Genomic DNA, 26,771 nt, shown 5'->3' with positions numbered 1-26,771 from the left:
TTGCATGACGTGTGTTTTGACAGCTGATGTCCTTAAAGCCTGGTATAGTTTGTGTTGACACTTATTTATTGATGATGGATGCTGCTGCTTCTCAGCTGCTGATTTCTTGTACATCTTTAACACACTCTGGCTGTAAGATGCATGTGTTTGTTTTTATCTCTATTTACAATCTTTAATCAACACCTCAGTCTTTAGTTGAACAGTATTTTCTGCACTCAACTTTGCAGTTTCTTTGGGCAAAAATGATGTGTGTGTATGTTCTGTTAGATCACATGTAGATAAGTGGCCTTGGTGTCAGTTCCGATGACATTCCGTGCAGAACAACGGTAGAACCCTGTGTCTCTGCTGGTCGGGTTCTGGATCACCAGGGAACCCTGGGGACTCAGGTACCGGTTGCCATAGAGACGGGCCTGACCTGTGACCCTGAGCTGGGATTGGTCCGGCATCTCCCAGGTGATGGTCGCTCTTGGGGTTGCTATGACGTAGCAGGTTAGCTGAACGGCAACACCAGGACGGGTGTAGGTGAGGGGAGGGGGTCCGTTGGTGATGCGAGGGGGGTAGGCGATGACAATCACTGGAACTGTCAAGATAGACGATGTGTCCTGATTGGTGGATCGGCAGGAGTAGGTCCCCCTGTCAAACACAGACACCTGCTGCACCGTCAGAGTCCCGTCATCCAGGACTGAGTACCGACCCGTCCCTGCCGCCTGTCCCCGAGACACGACCACCCCGCTGGGCAACTTCCAGGTCAGAGACTCTGTCTGGCTGGAGCCCTGACTGGGGCTGTCTGTCTGGGGGCAGGGTAGCTGTAGATTTTCTCCGTTGATGATGCTGACCAGAGAGCCTGATATGCTGGTGACCACAGGCTTCCTTTCCAGGACAACACTCCTCCCTGCCTCTGGCACTGGGCCTCTTGGGCGAGGTGTGTCCCCTTGGACTGGGACACCTGGCAGAGGGTTCTCTGTGCTGACTGGGCCTCCTAAGCGAGGTTTCTCATTGATGACTGGGCCTGTAGGGCGAGGTGTCTCCTGGCGAGATATCTCTGTGGTCACTGGGCCTCTGGAGCGAGGTGTCTCCTCTCTGTCTGGGCCTCCTGAGCGAAGTTTCTCTCTGCTGACTGGGACTACTGGACGAGGTTGTTCTGTGCTAACTGGGCCTACTGGGCGAGGTTGCTCTGTGCTAACTGGGCCTACTGGGCAAGGTTTCTCGGTGGTCACTGGGCCTCTGGAGTGAGCTGTGTCCTTTGTGTCTGAGACTTCCAGGTGTACCATTCTCCGAGCCTCACCCCTCTCGCCACGATTGACACACACCAGCATGCCGGAGTCGCTTGCCCTCACCCCCCTCAGCTCAAGGGTTCCATTGCGGTGGACGGTGAGTCTGCTGCCATAGTAGGGCACCGGGAGAATCCCGTTACCGGGCAGCAACCAGGCCAGGCGGGGGAGAGGGAAGCCCTGGGATGGACATGGCAGAAGAACTGTCTGGCCTCTAACTGCTGAGACCCTTTGGTCCCCTACTTTACTGTCTCCATTATTACTGACACAATTACCTGCACTGACCGTATGATCCCTCCCTGCAGACTGACTGATGGAGATCACAGCACTCAGTCCACTACCACTTGCAACAGCTATCTGTCTGTCTGCCCCATTGATCCCACCCCCAGCCCCATTGAGAGTGAAGCTGGGAGGTGTCACCATCACCTCCACCCCCATCACCTTGCTCCTCTCCCCAGCAGCATTGCTGGCTCGGCAAGTGTAGTTTCCTCCGTCAGCCCCTCTAGCCCCCTGGATCACCAAGGACCCGTCTTGCTGCACCACAACCGGACCTGATCCTTCCACTGGGAGGACACGATTCATTGGAGAGAGCCATGTGATCGTAGGGACAGGCTCTCCTTTAGCCCCACAGTTCAGAGCCACTGCGCCCCCTTGTTGCACCTTGACGACCTCATATTTGGTACTGGGGAAGGAGGGAGGTGAGGTGAGGACTTTGACCATCACACTCATAGTGTCCCTCCCCCCTTGGTTCTCAGCGTGGCAGACATACTCCCCCTCCTCCTCCATCCCCACCGAGGGGAGGAACAGTGTTCCATTGTCAAAAACCACCAGTCGCCGGCTGCGCCTCCCTCTCTCTTCCACCTGCAACAGGAGACTTTTCACTGAGGTTCCATCCGGGAGGCTCCATCTTACCGCAGGGTTGGGCTGGCCGGTCGCCAGACAGTCTACCTTTAGAGCTGCTCCGTACGATACCACCTTCAGATTGGATGGCTGCTTTGGCTCAATCTTAGCAGGCTTTGTGGCCACGGTGACCTGGAGGAGGCGGAAGTCATCAGCCATCTTATTTCGCGCGACACATAAATAGTCCCCCCCGTCTTTCTCCGTCACGGACTGGATATACAGTGTTCCATTACTGTGCACCTTCATCCTCTTGTCAAAACTGGAAATACAACACAGAGAGGATAAGGTTAGATAAGCACCAGACACAGACACTGAGTGTACAAAACATTAGGAACAACCGCTCTTTCCATGACAGTAGCTAGGTTTCCTTCTGTCCCGGCAACAGATTTTCATGCGATTATTCTAGAATCTGCATTAAGAAAATATGTACATTTTCCCACCAGTGGCATGTTTCCACCAAATGGACTTGTTGCGGATAGAAATCAGTGGGTGACGACATAGTTCACACAAAATGTACTTTTTCGCTTAAGTTTTCATGTATCAAATAAAAAATAAAAAAAATCTAAAGTTCAATGTGTTTCCATCGCATTTTCAACTCTTTGTCACAAAAACTGTTGCCTTAAATAGCAAATGTGTCAACTCTGGTCTCATCACATGCGCTCCAGCCAACAGTTTGCAGATACAGTGTGGGTAGGCTGTGTGGGTAGGCTAGTCCACGTGATGAGATTATTATGGATAAGAGCAAGAATATTTTTCATTGTCAAATGGCAGTCAAGGATCGATCATCTTGTCACCAGAATAAGAACCTCGATATTTATTGGAAATGAGCATCAAGATCACTGTGCACTTTGACCCCCCTGTGAAGTTCATCATAACTTATTTTATCTGTAGCCTAATAAACTGTATGGTTTACGGAGTCGTAGTGGGAGGACCACACACCATATCATCGCGTGACTCCAAATTTACCTCAATATGATGATTATTCTACCGCCATTTCCTGCACAATTGATTTTACAGACACAAAAAGATCCCACCATGTCGAACGAACAAATTATCTGTCTGCATTTATTCAATTACACCGAAACTTCCTTTCCATCACAGCTATCATGATTTTGTTTTATATGACTTTACTTGCATAAAAACTGTCGATGGAAACTTGGTTATAGACTGACTAGGTGAATCCAGGTGAAAACTATGATCCCTTATTGATGTCACTTGTTAAATCCACTTCAATCAGTGTAGATGAAGGGGAGGAGACAGGTTAAAGAAGGATTTTTAAGCCTTGAGACAATTGAGACATGCATTGTGTATGTTTGCCATTCAGAGTGTGAATAGGCAAGAACAGATTTAAGTGCCTTTGAACAGGGTATGGTAGTAGGTGCCATGTGCACCGGTTTGAGTGTGTCAAGTACTGCAACGCTGCTGTTTTTTTCACGCTCAACAGTTTCCCAAATGGTCCACCACCCAAAGGACATCCAGCCAACTTGACACAACTGTGGGAAGCATTGGAATTGAGGCTGTTCTGAGGGCAAAAGGGTATGCAACGCAATATTAGGAAGGTGTTCCTAATATTGCAGTTTTAACGCAAGTTTGCTGCAATTTTACACATTTTGCCATGAGGTGGAGAGAAGATTTAGCAATTGTATAACTAATTTCATGCAATTATACACATTTTTCCATGAGGTGTAGAGAAAATGTTTCTGTTTTACAGCTAATGTCCTGCAATTCTACCCATTTTGCCATAGGGCGGACATAAATGTTTGCAGTTTTTTATATTATATCTGGGTGAGAGTGACTAAAGAAATCAGTGGGGGCCACGGTTGGTAATTCAACTATGTAAACTACAAGTTTAGATATCAGGCTAGACTAATTTACCAATCTACAAATATTTAGCTGACATGGGCTAATTGAATGACTTTTAGTGATTGACATAACAGGAGAAAAACTGCTGATGCACAACAACATTTCAAAATTGCACCTTGTGCGTTCTCTATAAGTGGGGCGGTCCTGGACTCGATTAAAAAGATTGGTAATCAATAAGGACAAACACGCACCTGTAGCGGGCATCCACTAGTTTCTTGCCAGGTACCCTCCAGACCACTCTAGGCTCTGGGTTGCCAGTTGCTGAACAGTAAAGGAGCAGAGATTCACCATATATGACTATAGAACTGGATGGAGAGGTGGAGAGGATCCTAGCCTTACTGAGGGGGGAGGAGGGTGGGAGGGGAGGGTTAAGGACGGGGGAAGAGGGGGGGAGATCAAATTTACTGTTAATGGAAGAGAAGGTCATTTTATCCATGGAGACAACTTCTCCTCCTCCTCCATCTCCAGTCACCTCCACCCTCACCGTCCTCTTATCCCCACCCACCGCATTAGTCGCCAGGCACTCGTAGCTCCCAGAGTCCTTAGTGGCTAGCTTGCGTATCAGCAAGGTGGCATTGGGGAGGACAAACAGGTTCCCGTTGAGGAATTGAGAGGGGAGCAGAAAGGTGCCGTCAGGGGTCCTCCAGCGGATGGAGGGAGCGGGAGCTCCCCGGGCAGAGCATTGGGCGTAGAGAGGCAAACCAGCGGGCCGGGTTACCCTCTCCTCTCTGGGCTCCTGGATGACTGGAGGAAGAGAGGACACATGGAGTCGGACTGACAGACTGCCAGCCCCTGCTGGGTTGGAGGCTACACAGCGATACAGTCCTCTGTCTGCTGGGCCGGCTACCAAGATACGCAGAGTACCATTAGGGAATATAGACACCCGGGGGTGAGTGCCAAGGGCAGGGTTGGGGTTAGGGTCAGGGGTTAGGACGGTGCGGTCAGGTAGCACCCAAGACAGCAGAGGAACCGGCACCCCCTGAGCCCGACACTCTAACCTCACCTCACCCCCCTGGGGCACCGTTGCATCTCTGTGGTTGGGTAGCTGAATGCGGGGTGGGCGGGACCAGACATCCAGGGTCACCATGGCACGGTCCAGGCCCACAGAGTTCTGTGCGCTGCAGATATATGTCCCCCGGTCCTGGACCTGCACGCTCCGGATGAGAAAGGTTCCGCTGGGTAGGACCTGGAAACGCTCTGCCTTGTAGTCCAGTGACATCACAGCTCCTGGGACAGACAGAAATACATATTGAGTGGCGTATTGTGTGTAAGAGTGGCAATAGTGAATGTATTGAGTAACGTGTGGGTATGACAAAGTACATTTTGTGTATATGTGAGTGACAGTAGCATGTATTGTGTGTATAACTGAGAGTAGTGTGTGTAGCGTACCTGTGGACACCTTGGTCCAGGTGATTGTTGGAGGAGGCTGTCCAATGGCCTCGCAGGGCAGGAAGGCATCAATCTCAGCTGGGACAGACATGGAGCGCATGTGAGGGGGAGCGATACGGGGCCGGACACGCAAGACGGAGGTCTGAGGGGGGCGTTGGGCAGTCACACTATGGACTGGAGACGCGGGAGGGGAATGAGGAAGGGTGGACTCAGGGTTGAGTCCAGCCTGACTGTCTGTGGTGGGTGTGGAGGTCTTTGGGGAGCTGGAGGGAGCTCTGGTGGTTGGGACTGCAGAGGAAGGGATCTCTAAAATGTCTGGGAGAAGAAGTTTGGGCTTGATAGGGTGTGGTAGAGAGGGTGCGTGTTTTATAGGGGGTGGAGTTTGAAGTGGAGTTCTTACTGGGTCAGGCCTAATGATGACATAGGGGTGCCGGCTGCTGGAGTGTTGTGAGTAGGTGGGGTAAGATGGGGGGCGGTAGCGACTACCATGTGAGTCTGGGATGGAGTTTACTCCTGGGTTCCTCCAGACTATTGTATTAGTAAGAATGATAGTAGTAGTGGGAATAGTAGTAGTAGTTGTAGGAATAGTGGTAGTAGTTGTAGGAATAGTAGTGGTAGTTGTAGGAATAGTAGTGGTATTTGTAGAAACAAAAGTTGTAGGTATAGCAGTAGTAGTTGTAGGTATAGTGGTAGTAGTTGTAGGTATAGTGGTAGTAGTTGTAGGTATAGTGGTAGTAGTTGTAGGTATAGTGGTAGTAGTTGTAGGAATAGTGGTAGTAGTTGTAGGTATAGTGGTAGTAGTTGTAGGAATAGTGGTAGTAGTTGTAGGAATAGTGGTAGTAGTTGTAGGAATAGTGGTAGTAGTTGTAGGAATAGTGGTAGTAGTTGTAGGAATAGTGGTAGTAGTTGTAGGAATAGTGGTAGTAGTTGTAGGTATAGTGGTAGTAGTTGTAGGAATAGTGGTAGAAGTTGTAGGAATAGTGGTAGTAGTTGTAGGAATAGTGGTAGTAGTTGTAGGTATAGTGGTAGTAGTTGTAGGAATAGTGGTAGTAGTTGTAGGAATAGTGGTAGTAGTTGTAGGAATAGTGGTAGAAGTTGTAGGAATAGTGGTAGTAGTTGTAGGTATAGTGGTAGTAGTTGTAGGAATAGTGGTAGTAGTTGTAGGAATAGTGGTAGAAGTTGTAGGAATAGTGGTAGTAGTTGTAGGAATAGTGGTAGTAGTTGTAGGAATAGTGGTAGTAGTTGTAGGAATAGTGGTAGAAGTTGTAGGAATAGTGGTAGTAGTTGTAGGAATAGTGGTAGTAGTTGTAGGAATAGTGGTAGAAGTTGTAGGAATAGTGGTAGTAGTTGTAGGAATAGTGGTAGTAGTTGTAGGAATAGTTGTTAGGAATAGCAGTAGTTGTTTTGTAGATGAAAAAGAGATGTCTATTTCTAACTCTGGCTGTCTCTCCTCTGGTTCATCAGGTGCTATATAGACTGGTTCTATCTTATTGGGTTCTTCTTCAGTGATTGTGTAAAATGGTTCTATCTCACTGGGTTCTTCTTCATCAGTTGCTGGTGGTTCTATCTCACTGGGTTCTTTTTCAGTGGCTGGTGGTTCTATCTCACTGGGTTCTTCTTCATCAGTTGCTGGTGGTTCTATCTCACTGGGTTCTTCATCAGTTGCTGGTGGTTCTATCTCACTGGGTTCTTCTTCATCAGTTGCTGGTGGTTCTATCTCACTGGGTTCTTCATCAGTTGCTGGTGGTTCTAGCTCACTGGGTTCTTCTTCATCAGTTGCTGGTGGTTCTATCTCACTGGGTTCTTTTTCAGTGGCTGGTGGTCCTATCTCACTGAGTTCTTCCTTAGTTTCTGGGTAGAGTGGTTCTATCTCACTGGATTCTATCTCACTGGGTTCTTTCTCAGTACCAGTAGGTGTTGTTCCACCTGGTGTGGTTCCAGAACGAGGGGTAGTTGCTTTGATATCCTCTGGGTTGTGTTGGTTGAAGACAGATGGATCCTGCTCTTTTGGAGTGGCCCCGACCTGACCCTCTGTTATAGCATAACTCTGTTTTTCTGTGTGACTGTGAGTGACTGTGGGTGTATGTTTGCCTGTGTGTGTGCTACTGTGTGTGCGTGTGTGTGTGATAGTCGTTTGGGACCTTTCAGGGAGCGGAGCAGCAGTGTTTGTTAAGTGAGTCACCCTGTCTGTGTATGTCTGGGGCGAAGGGGGCGAGGCAGGAAGGGAGGCAGGGGGGGAGAAAGATGTGCTTGATGGAGGAGCAGTGATCCTAGTTAAGGATGGAGTAGTAGTAGTAGTAGTAGTAGTAGTAGTAGTAGTGCTTCTAGTTATGGTTGTAGCAGGTACTGGCAGTTTCCTGGGCTTTGTAAGTGCTGCTCTGGTGGTAGTGGGACTTAGGGTATTCTGGCGAGAGGAGGTTGGACCTGGGACTCTTTGGCGGGGCATGGGTCGTCCTCTGAGTCTGTTGATGCGTCTCCTCTGGCCAGGCCTATTGCTGGCATTCCAGGGGCTTCTGGGCCGCGACGGAACAGAGTTGGAGAACATTGCCTTTCCAGAGTTTGTTGTTCCAGTCCTCTCCCCCTCACCTGTAGTCCTTACAGGGATAACACTCTGTCTCCTTTCCTCTGTGCTAGTGTAATTGACATTGGAGGTTGGCTTTGTGCTTTTAGGAGAACCCTCTGTCTCTGTTTCTGTCCCTGTCTCTGTATCTGTGTCTGTGTTTGACTTAGGGTTCTGGGGGAAGTTATTGCTCAGATCTGAAGTGTTTGGTGTCTCTGAGGCCACTCTATCCTTTGTTAGCAGATCTGGGATTAGTGATGTATGGATGGTGTTTAACCGCTCTTCCTGTAGACTGGGGACATCTATGGAAGAACTCTTTGAGGTATCAGCCTCTGAGTCCAATACAAGTCGTTGATCAGAGTTTCTTCCCACGCTTACCTCTGGTGTGCTGTTTGGTAATGTGGTGTCTGTATGTATTCTGGTTGTCTGTGTTTTAGTTGTCTGTATTCTCTCTGTCTGTATTCTGTCTGGCTGTGTGCTACTTGGCTGTGTGCTGCCTGGCTTTCTTCTGGTTGTGTGATTGCTTTCTTTATGTCTGCTATCGGTCTGTATTCTGGTTGACTGTGCTCTAGTTGGGTTTGAGGTGGTTGTCTGTGCTTCAATTGGGGTTGAGGTGGTTGTCTGTGCTTCAATTGGGGTTGAGGTGGTTGTCTGTGCTTCAGTTGGGGTTGAGGTGGTTGTCTGTGCTTCAGTTGGGGCTGAGGTGGTTGTCTGTGCTCTTGTTGGGGGTGGTACATACAGGGAGTCTGTGATTTTAGGGGCAGTCCTTTCACGTATCTTAGTCAGCAGGTCGGCCCATTTCTGAGGGTCTATTTTGTGCTTGGCCAGGTTAAAGCTTCGCCGGCCCTCCAGCCTGTTCCTCCTCTGCTCCACAGGGAAGCCTCTCCTCAAGGGCTTCTTGCCCTTTTGGGGTGGTCTGCTTCCCTCCACCCTCACCATGTGGGATCTGATGGGGGGACGCCGTGTCCTGTTGTAACCTGCCCTAGTGGGCAGTATGTTCTCCCCCTCATCATCTCCTGACCCCCCCTCTTCAATCTCCTCACCCCCTAGAGGGGCTCGTACCCTGTTGGACACCCCCGCCGCAGATTGTGGCCTCATGAGATATCTCATATGTGATGAGGTGTCAGGACGCGGGGTGAGCATCAGTCTGGTGGAGAGAGAGTCAGCACCGTACTGGTTCACCGCTACACACCGGTACAGGCCTGCATCTCCCAGCGCAGGGTTGGGGAGAGACAGGGAACCATTGGCCAAGACATTCACCCCTGCCTCATCCTTTCTCCTCGCCTCGTTCCTACTCCCTACCACTCTCCCGCCAGGAAGAACCCAGTTCACCTCAACCCTCGGTGTACCAGAGGACTCGCACGGCAGACTGACAGGGTCTCCAACCAATCCAGTCACAGCAGGGCCCAGCTCCTCCCCTGGGGGAGGGTTGGATGATTCTACCACCACCAGACGGAGGGGGAGAACATCAACATCTCCCCCAGCCCGGGCAACGCAATAGTACAGTCCAGCATCAGAGTGATCCACTCTCTGCAGGACCAACCCCTGGCCAGACACCCGGACCCTACCATCTGAGCTGCGGTAGGGAGAGGAGACTGTTGAACCATCTGGGAAAACCCACTGGAGCCTGTGGTCTTCAGAGCTTAGGTCGCCAATAGAGCTGAGGACAGGGCAGGGCAGGTGGATCTGTCTGTCTGCAGCTGCAGTAAAAGCTGTGTGGGTGTGGTTGGTCTGGATGAGGACCCAGGATTGTGGGGATGGGAGGTCTGGGGGGGCAAACACCAGGGTGGACAGGGTCAGTTTAACCCTGTGGGCGCTGGACTGAGCTCTGTTGAGCTCTAGACTGACATGGGGCTGCAGTAACCAGGCAGGCTGGGCTTGAATTCTGGCCCTGACCCCTGTATGGTAGTAGCCCTCCTTCTCTGATGTCTGTCTGTACCTGAAGGACAAGAAAGGACAGATTTGATCTATGTGTTGGGGTTACAACAAAATTGTACAGGTAAAGAGGAAAATAACACAGGAATGTGTCTTGTGTGCTTCTGTATTTTCATACCTGTAGGCAAGTCTTGGGGCTTTACTCAACATTATTTCTCTTTGAAGCCTGACAGGCATCTCACTGTAGTAGGCCAGCAGCCTCCACAGTCTCTCATAGCCGTGCCCTTCCACCCCACAGTCCAGGGAGAGAGAGATGGAGAGGGGGATGGAGGAGGAGGAGAGGTGTGGTGGGGTAATGTCAGGAGTCTGTGAGGAGTGTGTGATGTTACACTTCAGATCAACGGCATTCCCCTGTTGGTCAGACATCCCCAGGGAGGCGTTGCCTAAAGCCTCTCTAAAGGTTTCTATTGGTTGAACTTCGCCATCCTCCTGAGATGAGGCTCTGGGATTGGTGGAGATGACAGGCGAGGTGCAGGATAGGTCTTTCTGCTGCAAAAGGCCACGACCCTTCATGTGTTTGGGTGAGGCACAGACCGGGCACTGCGGCCCCGGACATTTCAACACCCCTGAGAGAGAAGAGAAGAATCAGTATTTCCTCACCCAAATAAGCCTTCCAATTCCATTGATTCTGATTGAGACTCAGTAGGTAGCAGTGGAGGCTCCTCAGAGGAAGAAGAGGAGGACCACAAATATTACAATTGTAAAACATTTGAAAAGTTATCAGTTTTAGATTAAACTATACTCAATATAAAACACACTGTTTTGCAATGAAGGTCTACAGTAGCCTCAACAGCCTCAACACAGAGTTACACATGGGTTAAACAGACATACAGTCAATAACACAATAGAAAAAGGACATTCCACCAATTCTGTTGAAAAACGTTTCTTAAACTGACGCAAACGGAACGAAACGGGGATAAACATACCTGAATTTGTCCAATAGAAACTCTCGTTTGCAACTGTTGGACTAATGATTTCAACCTAGATCAGCTAGATGCAGGCAAGAGTGTACAAGGCGGTATTGAATTTGTTACTGTCTGTCCATGTGTCACTGTGTGCCTATGTTGTAAACTTTCATTGATAGACTAGGTAGTAGCAACCTCATGATGGGTAAAGGGAAAATTTGAGTATTATGTAGTAGCCTAAACCTGTCGCTGTTACATTGAACTGGGTGAATGGAATATGAATGACAGTCATTCAATATGCTGTAATAGAAATAAGGCCATGCTCATGAATATTTTTTTTTTGTCCCCCCTCATCTAAAACGGCACCAACCGCCACTGGCAGGTAGGGATGTGCATCTTTCCCTTTCATGAAGATTCGATATGTATTGTCACGCCTACTCCGGCTCCCTCCCTCCAGCGCTCGACTTCACCGGAGCTACTAACCACCGGTCCTGGCAACCCACATTGCGCACACCTGGACTTCATCACCACCCTGATTACTTTCCTTTCATATAGTCCTCAGTAGCCTCTGTAATCACGCAGTATTGGTTACATTCAGTACGCTTCTCCTGTTTTGCATTATCTTCATGATTATTAAACTCACCTTCTGCACCTGCTTCCTGCGTATATGTTACACATATGTAGATACATGGGCTCCGATATGGTACAGTTTACATACACTGGTTGGAGTCATTTAAACTCATTTTTCAACCACTCCACACATTTCTTGTTAACAAACTATAGTTTCGGCAAGTCGGTTAGGACATCTACTTTGTTCATGACACAAGTCATTTTTCCAGCAATTGTTTACAGACAGATTATTTCACTTATAAATCACTGTATCACAATTCCAGTGGGTCAGAAGTTTACATACACTAAGTTGACTCTGCCTTTAAACAGCTTGGATAATTACAGAAAAGGATGTCTTTAGGCTTTAGAAGCTTCTGATAGGCTAATTGACATAATTTCAGTCAATTGGAGGTGTACCCGTGGATGTATTTCAAGGCCTACCTTCAAACTCAGTACCTCTTTGCTTGACATCATGGGAAAATCAAAAGAAAGACCTCAGAAAAGAATTGGAGACCTCCACAAGTCTGGTTCATCCTTGGGAGCAATTTCCAAACACCTGAAAGTGCAAATCAATCCCAGAACAACAGCAAAGGACCCTGTGAAGATGCTGGAGAAAACAGGTACAAAAGTATCTATATCCACAGTAAAACGAGCCCTATATCGACATAACCTGAAAGGCCGCTCAGCAAGGAAGAAGCCACTGCTCCAAAACCACCAGAAAAAAAAGCCAGACTACGGTTTGCAACTGCACATGGGGACAAAGATTGTTATTTTTTGAGGAATGTCCTCTGCTCTTATGAAACAAAAATAGAACTGTTTGTCCATAATGACCATCGTTATGTTTGGAGGAAAAAGGGGGAGCCTTGCAAGCCGAAGAACACCATCCCAACCAAGAAGCACGGGGGTGGCAGCATCATGTTGTGGGGGTGCTTTGCTGCAGGAGGGACTGGTGCACTTCACAAAATAGATGGCTTCATGAGGAAGGAAAATTATGTGGATATATTGAAGCAACATTTCAAGACATCAGTCAGGAAGTTAAAGCTTGGTCGCAAATGGGTCTTCCAAATGGAAAAGTTGTGGCAAAATGGCTTAAGAACAACAAAGTCAAGGTATTGGAGTGGCCATCACAAAGCCCTGACCTCAATCCTCGGGAAAATTTGTGGACAGAACTGAAAAAGCTCGTGCGAGCAAGGAGGCCTAAAAACCTGACTCAGTTACACCAGCTCTGTCAGGAGGAATGGGCCAAAATTCACCCAACTTATTGTGGGAAGCTTGTGGAAGGCTACCCAAACGTTTGACCCAAGTTAAACAATTTAAAGGCAATGCTACCAAATACTAATTGAGTTTATGTAAACATCTGACCCACTGGGAATGTGATGAAAGAAAGAAATGCTGAAATAAATAATTCTCTACTATTATTCTGACATTTCACATTCTTAAAATAAAGGGGTGATCCTAACTGACCTAAAACAGGGAATTTTTACTATAATTAAATGTCAGGAATTGTGAAAAACTGAGTTTAAATGTAGTTGGCTAAGGTGTATGTAAACTCTGACTTCAACTGTATATACAGCATTAGTTGAATAGGATGGCATTGACTACATATGAAATTAGTAAAACAGTAAACATTATCAAAGTGACCAATGATTCCATGTCTATGTACATTGTGCAGCAGCTCTTGTTCTCAGGGCATGGGCTGGGTGGGTGTGTATCCTTTATTTCTCTGTTCCAGCTCTGACTCTCTCTCTCTCTATCTGAGATATCTCTATTGTAGATACAGTGCATTCAGAAAGTATTCAGACCCCTTCTCGTTTTCCACATTTTGTTACGTTACAGCCTTATTCTAAAATGGATGAAATTATATTTTTCTTCATCAATCTACACACAATACCCCATAATGACAAAGTGAAAACAGGTTTCTAGAAAACAGAAATATCTTATTTACATAAGTATTCAGACCCTTTGCTATGAGACACGTAATTGAGCTCAGGTGTATCCTGTTTCCATTGATCGTCCTTGAGATGTTTCTACAACTTGATTGGAGTCCACCTGTGGTAAATTCAATTGCTTGGACATGATTTGGAAAAGCACACACCTGTCTATATAAGGTCCCACAGTTGACAGTGCATGTCAGAGCAAAAACCAAGCCATGAGGTCAAAAGAATTGTCTGTAGAGCCCCCGAGATAGGATTGTGTCGAGGGACAGATCTGGGAAAGGGTACAAAAAATGTCTGCAGCATTGAAGGTCAGCAAGAACACAGTGCCCTCTGTAACAGTGTAGGTTCCGTCCCTCTCTTCGCCCCAACCTGGGCTCGAACCAGGGACCCTTGCACACATCAACAACTGACACCCCACGAAGCATTGTTACCCATCGCGCCACAAAAGCCGCGGCCCTTGCAACGCAAGGGGAAACCCTACTTCAAGTCTCAGAGCGAGTGACGTCACCGATTGAAACGCTATTAGCGCGCACCACCGCTAACTAACTAGCCATTTCACATCGGTTACACTCACCCCCCTTTTGACATCCTCCTTTTCCGCAGCAACCAATGATCCGGGTCACAGCACCAATGTAACAGTGTAGGTTCCGTCCCTCTCTTCGCCCCAACCTGGGCTCGAACCAGGGACACTTGCACACATCAACAACTGACACCCCACGAAGCATCATTACCCATCGCGCCACAAAAGCCGCGGCCCTTGCAACGCAAGGGGAAACCCTACCTCAAGTCTCAGAGCGAGTGACGTCACCGATTGAAATGCTATTAGCGCACACCACCGCTAACTAACTAGCCATTTCACATCGGTTACACCCTCCATCATTCTTAAATCTTCCTAGAGCAGGCCGCCCGGCCAAACTGAGCAATTGGGGGAGAAGGGCCTTGGTCAGGGAGGTGACCAAGAACCCGATGGTCACTCTGACAGAGCTCCGGAGATCTGTGGATATGGGAGAACCTTCCAGAAGGACAACCATCTCTGCAGTACTCCACCAATCAGGCCTTTATGGTACAGTGGCCAGACGGAAGCCACTCTTCAGTAAAAAGCACATGACAGCCTGCTTGGAGTTTGCCAAAAGCCACCTAAAGGACTTTCAGACCACAAGAAAGAAGATTCTTTGGTCTGATGGAACCAAGATTGAACTCTTTGGCCTGAATGCCCTTTCGTCACGTCTGGACGAAACCTGGCACCATCCCTACGGTGAAGAATAGTGGTGGCAGCATCATGCTGTGGGGATGTTTTTCAGTGGCAGGGACTGGGAGATGAGTCAGGATCGAGGGAAAGATGAACAGAGCAAAGTACAGAGATATTCTTGATGAATACCTGCTCCAGAGTGGACCTCAGACTGGGGCGAAGGTTCACCTTCCAACAGGACAATGACCCTAAGCACACAGCCAAGACAACGCAGGAGTGGCTTCGGGACAAGTCTCTGAATGTCCTTGAGTGGCCCAGCTAGAGGTCGGACTTGAACCCAATTGAACATCTCTGGAGAGACCTGAAAATAGCTGTGCAGCGACGCTCCCAATCCAACCTGACAGAGCTTGAGAGGATCTGCAGAGATGAATGAAAGAAACTCCCCAAATACAGGTGTGTCAATTTTTTTGCGTCATACCCAAGAAGAATTCAGGCTGTAATTGGTGACACAGGTGCTTCAACAAAGTACTGAGTAAAGGGTCTGAATACTTATGTAAATGTGATATTTCAGTTTATTTATTTAATTTATAAATTTGCAAAAAATCTAAACCTGTTTTTGCTTTTTCATTATGGGGTATTGTGTGTAGATTGATGAGAAGGAACAAAACTATTTAATACATTTTGGAATAAGGCTGTAACGTAACAAAATGTGTTAAAAGTCAAGGGGTCTGAATACTTTCCGAATGCACTGTATATGAGGTTACCACCAAAAATGCTGCTAGAATTCATATTAGTGTCTGACTGTCTGGCCTGCATTCTGTAATGGCATGATGTCAACAGCACAGAGCAGAGCAGTGACAAAAAAAAGTATGGGCTCATTTCCCTCTGAGGGGTTTCTGGGCATCGTCTGAATCAGTAGTTTGCGATAGTTCATATTAGGTATGGTCCGAATATGGGGTCAGGGCTGGGAGTCTGTGTGTGTGTGTCAGACGGTTGCTAGGAGTGGTGGTAGGAGTCAGGCGCAGAGAGCAGAGGTACAGAACTTCGTGTTTATTTAGAACAAAGGCCAACACGATAAACGCCAACACAAACGGCGTGGATAAATTGCCAAGTGCCCAAAACAGGAGCACAGCCTGCAATTAAATAACACGTAAATAAACGCCAGCACATCCAACGAGAAATTACAACCTGACGCTAAAATAATCCCGCACAACACTGGGCGGGCTAACCAGGCTTAAATAACCAAAATCAATAAACCAAATGAGGGACAGGTGCAAACAATAAGACATACCAAACGAAAAGGAAAAAAGGATCAGCGGCGGCTAGTAGGTCGGTGACGACGACCGCCGAGCGCCGCCCGAGCAGGCAGGGGAGCCACCTTCGATGGGATTCGTGACAGTACCCCCCTCCTGACGCGCGGCTCCCGCAGCGCGCCGCCACCGACCTCGAGGGCGACCCGGAGGACGAGGTGCAGGGCGATCCCCATGAAGGCGGTGGAACTCCCTCAGTAGTGGGGGGTCCAAAATGTCCCTCCTGGGTACCCAGCACCTCTCCTCCGCGCCGTACCCCTCCCAGTCGACGAGGTACTGTAGGCCCCCCCCCGAAGTCTGGAGTCCAGAATGGCGCGTATCCTATACGCCGGGGACCCCCCAATGTCCAGCGGGGGGGGAGGAACCTCCGGCACCTCACCTTCCTGCATGGGACCAGCCACCACCGGCCTGAGGAGAGACACATGAAACGAGGGGTTAATACGGTAGTAAGATGGAAGTTGTAATCGGTAACACACCTCGTTTATCCTCCTCAGGACTTTAAACGGCCCTACACACTGCGGGCCCAGCTTCCGGCAGGGCAAGCGGAGGGGCAGGTTTCTAGCCGAGAGCCAGACTCGATCCCCTGGTGCAAACACAGGGGTCTCACTGCGGTGCTGGTCAGCGCTCTTCTTTTGCCGTCCACTCACCTTTGTGAGTGCGTCCTTGACGGCTCTCCAGGTGTCCTTCGAGCGCTGCACCCAATCCTCCACCGCAGGAGCCTCGGTCTGGCTCTGGTGCCATGGAGCCAGGACCGGCTGGTAGCCCAACACGCACTGGAACGGTGACATGTTGGTAGATGAGTGCCGTAGAGAATTTTGGGCTATTTCTGCCCATGGCACGTATCTCGCCCATTCTCTGGGCCGGTCCTGGCAATACGTCCTTAGAAACCTACCCACCTCTTGGTTCACCCTCTCCACCTGCCCATTACTCTCGGGGTGGAAACCCGAGGTCAGGCTGACCGAGACCCCCAAACGTTCCATGAACGCCCTCCAAACTCTGGACGTGAACTGGGGACCCCGATCAGAAACGATGTCCTCGGGCACCCCGTAGTGCCGGAAGACATGGGTAAACAGTGCCTCCGCAGTCTGCAGAGCCGTAGGGAGACCGGGCAACGGGATGAGACGACAGGACTTCGAGAACCGATCCACAACGACCAGGATAGTGGTGTTCCCCTGAGATACGGGAAGGTCAGTGAGAAAGTCTACTGACAAGTGTGACCACGGCCGCTGTGGAACGGGGAGGGGGTGTAATTTCCCTCTAGGCAGGTGTCGAGGAGCCTTGCTCTGAGCGCACACCGAGCAGGAGGAAACATAGAACCGCACGTCCTTACCCAAGGTGGGCCACCAGTACTTCCCCCTCAGGTTCCGCACTGTCCTCTCAATCCCAGGGTGACCCGAAGAGGGGAGATTATGGGCCCATCGAATCAATCGATCACGGAGACCAAGCGGTACGTACTGAACACCTGCCGGACACTGCGATGGTGCAGGTTCCGACCGTAACGCCCGCTCTATCTCCGCGTCCAGCTCCCATACCACCGGAGCTACCAAACACGACGCCGGAAGAATGGGAGCCGGATCGATGGCCCTCTCCTCGGTGTCATATAGGCGGGACAGTGCGTCGGCCTTCGTGTTCTGTGAACCTGGCCGATAAGAGATCGTGAACCGGAAACGGGTAAAGAACATGGCCCACCTGGCCTGACGCGGATTCAGTCTCCTAGCTGCCCGGATGTACTCGAGATTACGGTGGTCAGTCCAGATGAGGAAAGGGTGCCTAGCCCCCTCAAGCCAATGTCTCCACACCTTCAGAGCCTTGACCACAGCTAACAACTCCCTGTCCCCCACGTCATAGTTCTGCTCCGCCGGCCCCAGCTTCCTAGAAAAGAAAGCGCACGGGCGGAGTTTGGGTGGCGTGCCCGAGCGCTGTGATAGCACGGCCCCCACCCCAGTCTCGGACGCGTCCACCTCCGCTATAAATGCCAAAGAGGGATCCGGATGAGCCAGCACTGGAGCAACGGTAAACAGCTCCTTCAGGCGACTGAACGCTCTGTTCGCCTCTGTTGACCAGCGCAAGCGCGCCGGACCCCCCTTCAGCAGTGAGGTAATGGGAGCCGCAACTTGACCAAAGCCCCGGATAAACCTCCGGTAGTAATTGGCAAACCCTAAAAACCGCTGCACCTCCTTTACCGTGGTCGGAGTCGGCCAATTACGCACGGCTTTAACGCGGTCATCCTCCATTACCACCCCCGAGGTGGAAATGCGATACCCCAGGAAGGAAACGGCTCGTTTGAAAAACTCACATTTCTCAGCCTTGACGTACAGGTCATTCTCCAGCAGTCGTCCAAGCACCTTGCGCACCAGGGAGACATGCGCGGCGCGGGTGGCGGAATAAATCAGGATGTCGTCAATATACACCACCACCCCCTGCCCGTGCAGGTCCCTGAGAATCTCGTCAACAAAGGATTGAAAGACGGCTGGAGCATTCTTTAACCCGTACGGCATGACGAGGTACTCATAGTGGCCCGATGTGGTACTGAATGCGGTTTTCCACTCGTCTCCTCCCCGGATACGCACCAGATTGTAAGCGCTCCTGAGGTCCAGTTTCGTGAAAAACCGCGCGCCGTGAAATGATTCCACCGCCGTAGCGATGAGAGGTAGTGGGTAACTGAACCCTACTGTGATGGAATTTAGACCTCTATAATCAATGCACGGGCGCAAACCTCCATCCTTTTTCTTCACGAAAAAGAAACTCGAGGAGACGGGTGACATGGAGGGCCGTATATACCCCTGTCTCAGAGATTCCGTGACATATGTCTCCATAGCCAACGTCTCCTCTTGTGACAATGGGTACACATGACTCCTGGGAAGTGCAGCGTTTACCTGGAGATTTATCACGCAATCCCCTCGTCGATGAGGTGGTAATCGGGTCGCCCTCTTTTTACAGAAGGCGATAGCCAAATCGGCATATTCTGAGGGAATGCGCACTGTGGAAACCTGGTCTGGACTCTCCACCGTCGTCGCACCGATGGAAACTCCCTTACACCTGCCTGAGCACTCCTCTGACCACCCTCTGAGAACCCCCTGTCTCCACGAAATATTGGGATTGTGATTGGCCAGCCAGGGAATCCCCAGCACCACTGGAAACGCAGGAGAATCAATGAGGAAGAGACTAATCCGTTCCCCATGATCCCCCTGCGTTACCATGTCCAGTGGCACCGTGGCCTCCCTGACCAGTCCTGACCCTAATGGTCGGCTATCTAAGGAGTGCACGGGGAAAGGTTGGTCCAACGATACCAGGGGAATCCCTAGCCTTAATGCGAGCCCACGATCCATAAAGTTTCCAGCTGCGCCTGAATCGACTAGCGCCTTATGCTGGAAAGAGGGAGAAAACAAGGGGAAAGTTACTAAAACGAACATGTGACCAACAGGGGGCTCTGGGTGAGGTTGGTGCTTACTCACCTGAGATGGACGAGGAGTGCTCCGCCTGCCATCCCGATTCCCAGAGGAGCTCCCCCAGCACCGGTCGGTAGTGTGTCCTCTCCGACCACACTGGGGACAAGGGGAGCCTCCTCCTCCGGTTCCCCTGGACGCGGCCCCCCCTAGCTCCATAGGAATGGGAGCTGGAGGACCTGGAGGTGGAACCAACAGGGCCCCGTCTGGACGCCCGCGCGCAGCCAGCAGATTGTCAAGACGAATGGACATGTCGATCAGTTCATCAAGTGACAGGGTAGTGTCCCGACAGGCTAGCTCACGGCGGACGTCCTCCCGGAGGCTACACCTATAGTGGTCCATCAGGGCCCTGTCGTTCCACCCCGCTCCAGCAGCCAAGGTCCGGAACTCCAGAGCGAAGTCCTGTGCGCTCCTCGTCTCCTGACGCAGGTGGAACAGCCGTTCACCCGCCGCCCGGCCTTCAGCTGGGTGGTCGAACACGGCCCGGAAACGGCGGGTGAACTCGGGGTAATGATCCCTTGCCGAGTCTGGGCCATACCACACTGCGTTGGCCCACTCCAGGGCACGTCCCGTTAAGCAGGAGACGAGGACGCTTACGCTCTCCTCTCCCGAGGGAGTTGGATGAACGGTAGCCAGGTACAAATCCAACTGTAGCAGGAACCCCTGGCACCCAGCCGCCGCTCCATCGTACTCCCTGGGGAGAGCCAGGCGTAGGGCTCCGGGTCCGGACGTCGGTGGAGGGGTAGATGGTGGAGGGGGATTTGGGGCTGGGGATGCGGTAGGGAGGCCACTCCTCTCCCATCGGTCCATCCTTTCCATCATCTGCTCCATCGCTGAGCCGATTCGGTGGAGGATGGTGGTATGGTGAAGGACCCGTTCCTCCATCGATGGGAGAGGAGGGGAGGCTGCTCCTGCTGACTCCATAGCGGGTGCGGGATTCTGTCAGACGGTTGCTAGGAGTGGTGGTAGGAGTCAGGCGCAGAGAGCAGAGGTACAGAACTTCGTGTTTATTTAGAACAAAGGCCAACACGATAAACGCCAACACAAACGGCGTGGGTAAATTGCCAAGTGCCCAAAACAGGAGCACAGCCTGCAATTAAATAACACGTAAATAAACGCCAGCACATCCAACGAGAAATTACAACCTGACGCTAAAATAATCCCGCACAACACTGGGCGGGCTAACCAGGCTTAAATAACCAAAATATATAAACCAAATGAGGGACAGGTGCAAACAATAAGACATACCAAACGAAAAGGAAAAAAGGATCAGCGGCGGCTAGTAGGTCGGTGACGACGACCGCCGAGCGCCGCCCGAGCAGGCAGGGGAGCCACCTTCGATGGGATTCGTGACAGTGTGTGCGTGCGTGCGTGCGTGCGTGCCTGCCTGCCTGCCTGCCTGCGTGCGTGCGTGCGTGTAAATGATGTATATGTCTGTGGTGTATGTAGGCCCCTGAGCTGAGCCCCCACTTTTGATCTGAAATCACCATCACCCACTAATTAATTTGTCAGTTTTGCAGATTAAAAGTGTTAGAGCTAGTAATGTATCAATATTTATCTTAGAAAATGTGCTATGACATAGCCAATGAATATATAGGACAATTTTGGATTTCACCCCCAACTCATCGTTTGGAAGTTTTGACTGACTTGGAGTGAGCTTCTCTTCTTCTCCTGCTTCGACCATGCAATGCGGGTATCACATGTGTAGCAAAAGTGATTGCTGTCTTCTTTATGAAATTATCAACTTTACCTTGTATATCTAATAATTACCATATATACTGATTGATTTTTAAAAAATACCAAAACTTGATGATGGTGAACCTGAACAATCAAAATAAAATGGAATGTAAACCCCGATCAACATGTAGCCTACCTATAGCTTGATGAGAGTTGTGTTTTTCCGGCGGTATCTTAGGCTACTTTAAATCTGGACCATTTTCAATAGCACATGTAATAAAAATAACCAAGCAAATCACATTGGCTGTTACTCAACTAATAAAGCCTAATATTGCAAAAGCCATTTTGCATAACTTTGAATGCTGAAAGTGACGTACAGTTGTGCCAGATCATGGCCTACCTCTCATTGGTCAGCGCACATAGCTGCGCACAGCACGCAGTTTGACTAGGCTACTGATATTGCCTGGGGTTTTTCGTGATGGAAAATTACTTGTAGATCAATGACTGTCAACATAATTTCATGCTTAGTTTGACACTGAAGGAGAGAACACAGTTGGGTCATTCCATGTGAGTTTATCAAGCCATGACACCCACCATCTGATATTGTTCTGAAATCGTTTATGTAGTTAGAAACAGATAAGATCTGAATTCCTGAAACATAATTTTTTGAAGTTTTTAAAAATAGAAATTAAGCTAATTGATTGTACCCAAATTGGCCATTTTAATTGATAGGATTCATATAATCTTCAATATATATACTACCTAACATCTTATTTCTACCATATTTCTTCCTAACAATGAGTAAGACATGAAGAATCCAATAAAATGATCAAAATCCACCCATGGACACCCCACACCCCACGCCAATCCCACCCCAATAACCAGTATACAGTATCAGTTCTCTATGTCTGACAAGTAGTACGGCGCTGCTGCTTGGAGTATTGCTTCTTCAACCTTTTTAATGTACTCCCTGTGAATCTGGTGATGTTTTTTTCCCCTGTTCAGAGAAATTAGCCAAATCGCTTGCATTCTATACCATAAATTAGTGTGAAAGTACCAACATTTTGCCCACTAGATGCCGCTGTTCCTGCTACTGCCACCATACCCTTTAACCAATTTTGATGGTCTCTTGTGTTAATTAAATCGACCACAACATTTTCTTTGCAACTTTGGGTAGAAAACCAACAGCTCATGATGAAAATAAATTGTGTGGTCATCCTCACAATTCAAACCAGTCCTCCATGAAAGCAATTAATCTTGTCCTTCTCTTAGACTTAACTTATGTCCAGGAAACGGCTCCTCTGTGTATGGTTTATTTCCTTAAAAAAGGTCTGGATTAGTTAGACCATTCCTGGTGATTAGCGAACAAGCATACCATTAGGCTACAGCAGTTCTAATGGTTTCAATATTATGGTCTCTAATGGTCTTCAATGGTAAAATTCCCAAACACACACTGTATAGTGTTTTGCAATGGTAATGGTATCAGGTTGGGTTTAATGGAACATTTCACTAATCACACTACATATAGAGATGTTTTCTTTTCATTTTTATTAAAAAACCTATGACTGCCATGCAATGGTTTATCATTTTATTATTTTATTAGGGTTGTCACAACATTTTAATCACTAGCCCAAATCTCCATCAAAGTTTTGAGCTTGTAGGAAAAGTCTTCACATCAGAATTGCACCATATGGATAGTCCTCTCAGAGAGCTGCCATTGTATGGGCTATTCAAGGAGAGTTGGGTTTAAGCATTAGGTTGCTAAGAGAAGGACAAACTGAATTACTTACATGGAGGACTGGCTTGACCACACAATTGACCACACAATTTGTTTTCATAATGAGCAAAAGCTATTGGTTTTCTACCCAAAGTTGCAAAGAAAAGTAGGTGTTCCATTTAATAAATCAGCGAAATGGATAAAAGGGTGTGGTGGCAGTAGCAGGAACAGTGGCATTTAGTGGGCAAAACTTGGTACTTTCACATTAATTTATGGTAAAGAATACAAGCGACTTCAATGGCTAATTTCTTTGAACAGGGGAAAAAACATCACTAGATTCACAGGGAGTACAAGGTTGAAGAAGCAATACTCCAAGCAGCAGCTCCATACTACTTGTCAGACATAGAGAACTGATACTGTATACTGGTTGTTAGGATGGGATTAGGTTCTATATTTATTGAAGAGAATATGAATCAGAGGAAGCTGGTGGGAGAAGTTATAGGATGATGGGCTCATAGTAATGGCTGGAATGGAATAAATAAAATGGAGTCAAACATGTGGTTTCCATACGTTTGATACCATTCCATTCATTCCATTCCAGCCCTTAAAATGAGCCCATCCTCCTGTAGCTTATCCTACCAGCCTCCTCTGAAATGAATCTTTCAATAAAAATTGCCAATGTGGGTGCAATCAATTACCTTAATTTCTCAGAGATGAAATTATATTTAAACAAAATAATGCTTTAGGAATGCTACTCTTCTCTTTCTAACCGAAATGCTTTCAGAACAAACTGAGAGGGTGAGTGTTGAAATCCTCTTTCTTGTGCTTTTGGAGGTGGAATGAAGTAATTTGAGCAACATTTTTTACATTGGGATCGGTTTGGGGCATAGCCGTGGGAAGTAGGGGTGCTGAGGTTGCTGCAGCACCCACTAAAAATCATAATAAAAGAAATATACAGTTGAAGTCAGAAGTTTCCATACACTTAGGTTGGAGTCAGTAAAACTCGCTTTTCAACCACTCCACAAATTTCTTGTTAACAAACTATAGTTTTGGCAAGTCGGTGAGGACATCTACTTTGTGCATGACACAAGTAATTTTTCCAACAATTGTTTACAAACAGATTATTTCACTTATAATTCACTGTATCACAATTTCACTGGGTCAGAAGTTTACATACACTAAGTTGACTGTGCCTTTAAACAGCTTGGAAAATTCCAGAAAATTATGTCATGGCTTTAGAAGCTTCTGATAGGCTAATTGACGTCATTTGAGTCAATTGGAGCTGTCCTTGTGGATGTATTTCAAGGCCTACCTTCAAACTCAGTTCCTCTTTGCTTGACATCATGGGAAAATCAAAAGAAATCAGCCAAGACCTCAGAAAATAATTGGAGACCTCCACAAGTCTGGTTTATCCTTGGGAGCAATTTCCAAACGCCTGAAGGTACCACCTTCATCTGTACAAACAATAGTACGCAAGTATAAACACCATGGGACCACGCAGCCGTCATACCGCTCAGGAAGGAGACGCGTTCTGTCTCTAGAGATGAAGGTACTTTGGTGGGAAAAGTGCAAATCAATCCCAGAACAACAGCAAAGGACCTTGTGAAGATGCTCGAGGAAACTGGTACAAAAGTATCTATTTCCACAGTAAAACGAGTCCTATATCGACATAACCTGAAAGGCCGCTCAGCAAGGAAGAAGCCACTGCTCCAAAACTGCCATAAAAAAGCCAGACTACGATTTGCAACTGCACATGGGGACAAAGATTGTACTTTTTGGAGAAATGTCCTCTGGTCTGATGAAACAAAAATAGAACTGTTTGGCCATAATGAACATTGTTATGTTTGGAGGAAAAAGGGGGAGGCTGCAAGCTGAAGAACACCATCCCAACCGTGAAGCACGGGGATGGCAGCATAATGTTGTGGGGGTGCTTTGCTGCAGGAGGGACTGGTGCACTTCATAAAATAGATGGCATCATGAGACAGGAAGATTATGTGGATATATTGAAGCAACATCTCCAGACATCAGTCAGGAAGTTTAAGCTTGGTCGCAAATGGGTCTTCCAAATGGACAATGACCCCAAGCATACTTCCAAAGTTGGGGCAAAATGGCTTAAGGACAACAAAGTCAAGGTATTGGAGTGGCCATCACAAAGTCCTGACCTCAATCCAATAGAACATTTGTGAGAGACCTGAAAAAGCTTGTGTGAGCAAGGAGGCCTATAAACCTGACTCAGTTACACCAGCTCTGTCAGGAGGAATGGGCCAAAATTCACCCAACTTATTGTGGGAAGCTTGTGGAAGGCTACCTGAAGCATTTGACCCAAGTTAAACAATTTAAAGGCAATGCTACTATATACTAGTTGAGTGTATGTAAACTTCTGACCCAGTTGGAATGTGATGAAAGAAATAAAAGCTGAAATAAATCATTCTCTCTACTATTATTCTGACATTTCACAATCTTAAAATAAAGTAGTGATCCTAACTGACCTAAGACTGGGAATTTCTACTAGTATTAAATGTCAGGAATTGTGAAAAACTGAGTTTAATGTATTTGGCTAAGGTGTATGTAAACTTCCGACTTCAACTGTATATATATATAAAACACTTAAATACTAGCTGGCTTTCACTAGTCCTATATTAGCGGACCGATATAGCCATCTGTTGCTCATCAATATAGACGTCTGTAGCACCTCCATCCTCAAGCATCTTCCCACGGGCTGATATGACCAGGGACCGATGTTTCATCCCTAAGTCTCTGTGTAGTATTAGGCGTTAGTGTAGTGTGATAGGCACCTGGGTGAGAGATGCTCCAGGCCTGCATCCAAGCCATGCTGCAATCGCAGGACCAAGGGTTGGCCTGCAGAGCCAGGGACTCCAGAAGAGGGGCAGTCCTCAGTGTGTCCCTAGGCAGGATAGTCAGACTGTTGTTGGACACATCCAGATGCCTTGGGAGAGGAGGGGGATAGTCCAGTCACAAATGATACCCTATTCCCTAAGCAGTGCACTACTCTAGTGCACTACTGTTAGGTGTGACCAAAGACTAAGAGTGAATAGACTAATAAATGCACAATTAAGGCACACGAAAACCCACCTGAGGTTGGAGTAGCAGAATGTCTGCAGTAGGGACAGAGTGCAGAAGGCCTGCGGGTGCAGCTGGTGGAGCCGGTTCCCCTGCAGTCGGATCAGTCTGAGGTTGGGGAGGCGGAGCAGGGCCTGGGGGTGCAGGAACTGCAGCTGGTTGTGATCCAGGTGGAGTCGCAGTAGTGAGGACAGGCCTGAGAAGCTCTCTGCTGAGATCTCCCTCAGCTTGTTATAACTTAGCTTCAGGACCTGGGGGAAAGAAATGGATGGATGGAGCAATGATAATTGAAAATACATGGTATAAACCCCTCCAGCTATAAACAACAATACATACGCATCAATGTGAGTCAAATGAACACAATAGCAGACTGTGTCTAAGCTCAATAGAACTATGGACATTTGCATCCAATTATTAGCTCATTCGACCCCTCTCCTCTCCATGTCAACTCTTTTAGCCTCAGTACCTGAAGGGAGGACAGATCTTGGAACGCTTGGTCAGGAATCTCACGGATGTCATTACCATGAAGCATCAGCAGCTCCAGCCTCCTCAGACCAGCCAATGAGCTGTCTGGGATCCTGCTGATACTGTTGAACCTTTCAAATACCAGAAAGAAACAGCATCAGCCAATGGAATGCCTTTGTGTGTGTGTGTGTGTGTGTGTGTGTGTGTGTGTGTGTGTGTGTGTGTGTGTGTGTGTGTGTGTGTGTGTGTGTGTGTGTGTGTGTGTGTGTGTGTGTGTGTGTGTGTGTGTGTGTGTGTGTGTGTGTGTGTGTCTATTTTTGTGCAAGCCTTACCCTAGGTTGATGTGTAGTGTATGTTGTGGTAGAAGCTGTGGTATGGTGAGCAGGGACCTGAAGGTGCAGTGTAGTTCAGTGGGCTGGTAGCAGGAGCAGGGCCGAGGGCAGGCACCTCCAGGAGACACCAGGGTCACTAACACCACCACCACAGCCAGAGACACACCACACACACTGGGAGCCAT

General features: G+C 48.3%; 1 protein-coding gene across 1 annotated transcript; it reads right to left on the bottom strand.

Moving 5' to 3' along the window:
- Nucleotides 1–26,771, bottom strand: LOC115156341 (matrix-remodeling-associated protein 5-like). Its single transcript, XM_029703825.1, has 11 exons — nt 26,587–26,771; nt 26,256–26,385; nt 25,802–26,040; nt 25,504–25,655; nt 10,248–10,484; nt 10,037–10,142; nt 8,757–9,922; nt 6,957–7,349; nt 5,424–6,080; nt 4,226–5,261; nt 1–2,430 (listed from the first exon to the last, which is right to left on the bottom strand). Exons 1-11 carry the CDS (start codon nt 26,769–26,771, stop codon nt 264–266), a joined length of 6,468 nt encoding a protein of 2,155 aa, XP_029559685.1. The 3' UTR covers nt 1–263.

Source organism: Salmo trutta, chromosome 20 (genome assembly GCF_901001165.1).
Source record: "Salmo trutta chromosome 20, fSalTru1.1, whole genome shotgun sequence".
In the NCBI taxonomy this organism is placed as follows: Eukaryota; Metazoa; Chordata; class Actinopteri; order Salmoniformes; family Salmonidae; genus Salmo; species Salmo trutta.
The sequence above is the reverse complement of the archived record's forward strand: the minus strand, read 5'-3'. Positions and strand labels throughout refer to the sequence as shown.

Excerpts from the sequence above, each read along its gene's own strand:
- LOC115156341 (XM_029703825.1), bottom strand. The coding sequence starts at position 26,771 with ATGGCTCCCAGTGTGTGTGGTGTGTCTCTGGCTGTGGTGGTGGTGTTA. Across the intron at positions 5,262-5,423 it reads CTGGACCAAGGTGTCCACAG|GAGCTGTGATGTCACTGGAC; the intron begins GTACGCTACACA and ends TGTCTGTCCCAG. Across the intron at positions 2,431-4,225 it reads CTAGTGGATGCCCGCTACAG|TTTTGACAAGAGGATGAAGG; the intron begins GTGCGTGTTTGT and ends TTGTATTTCCAG.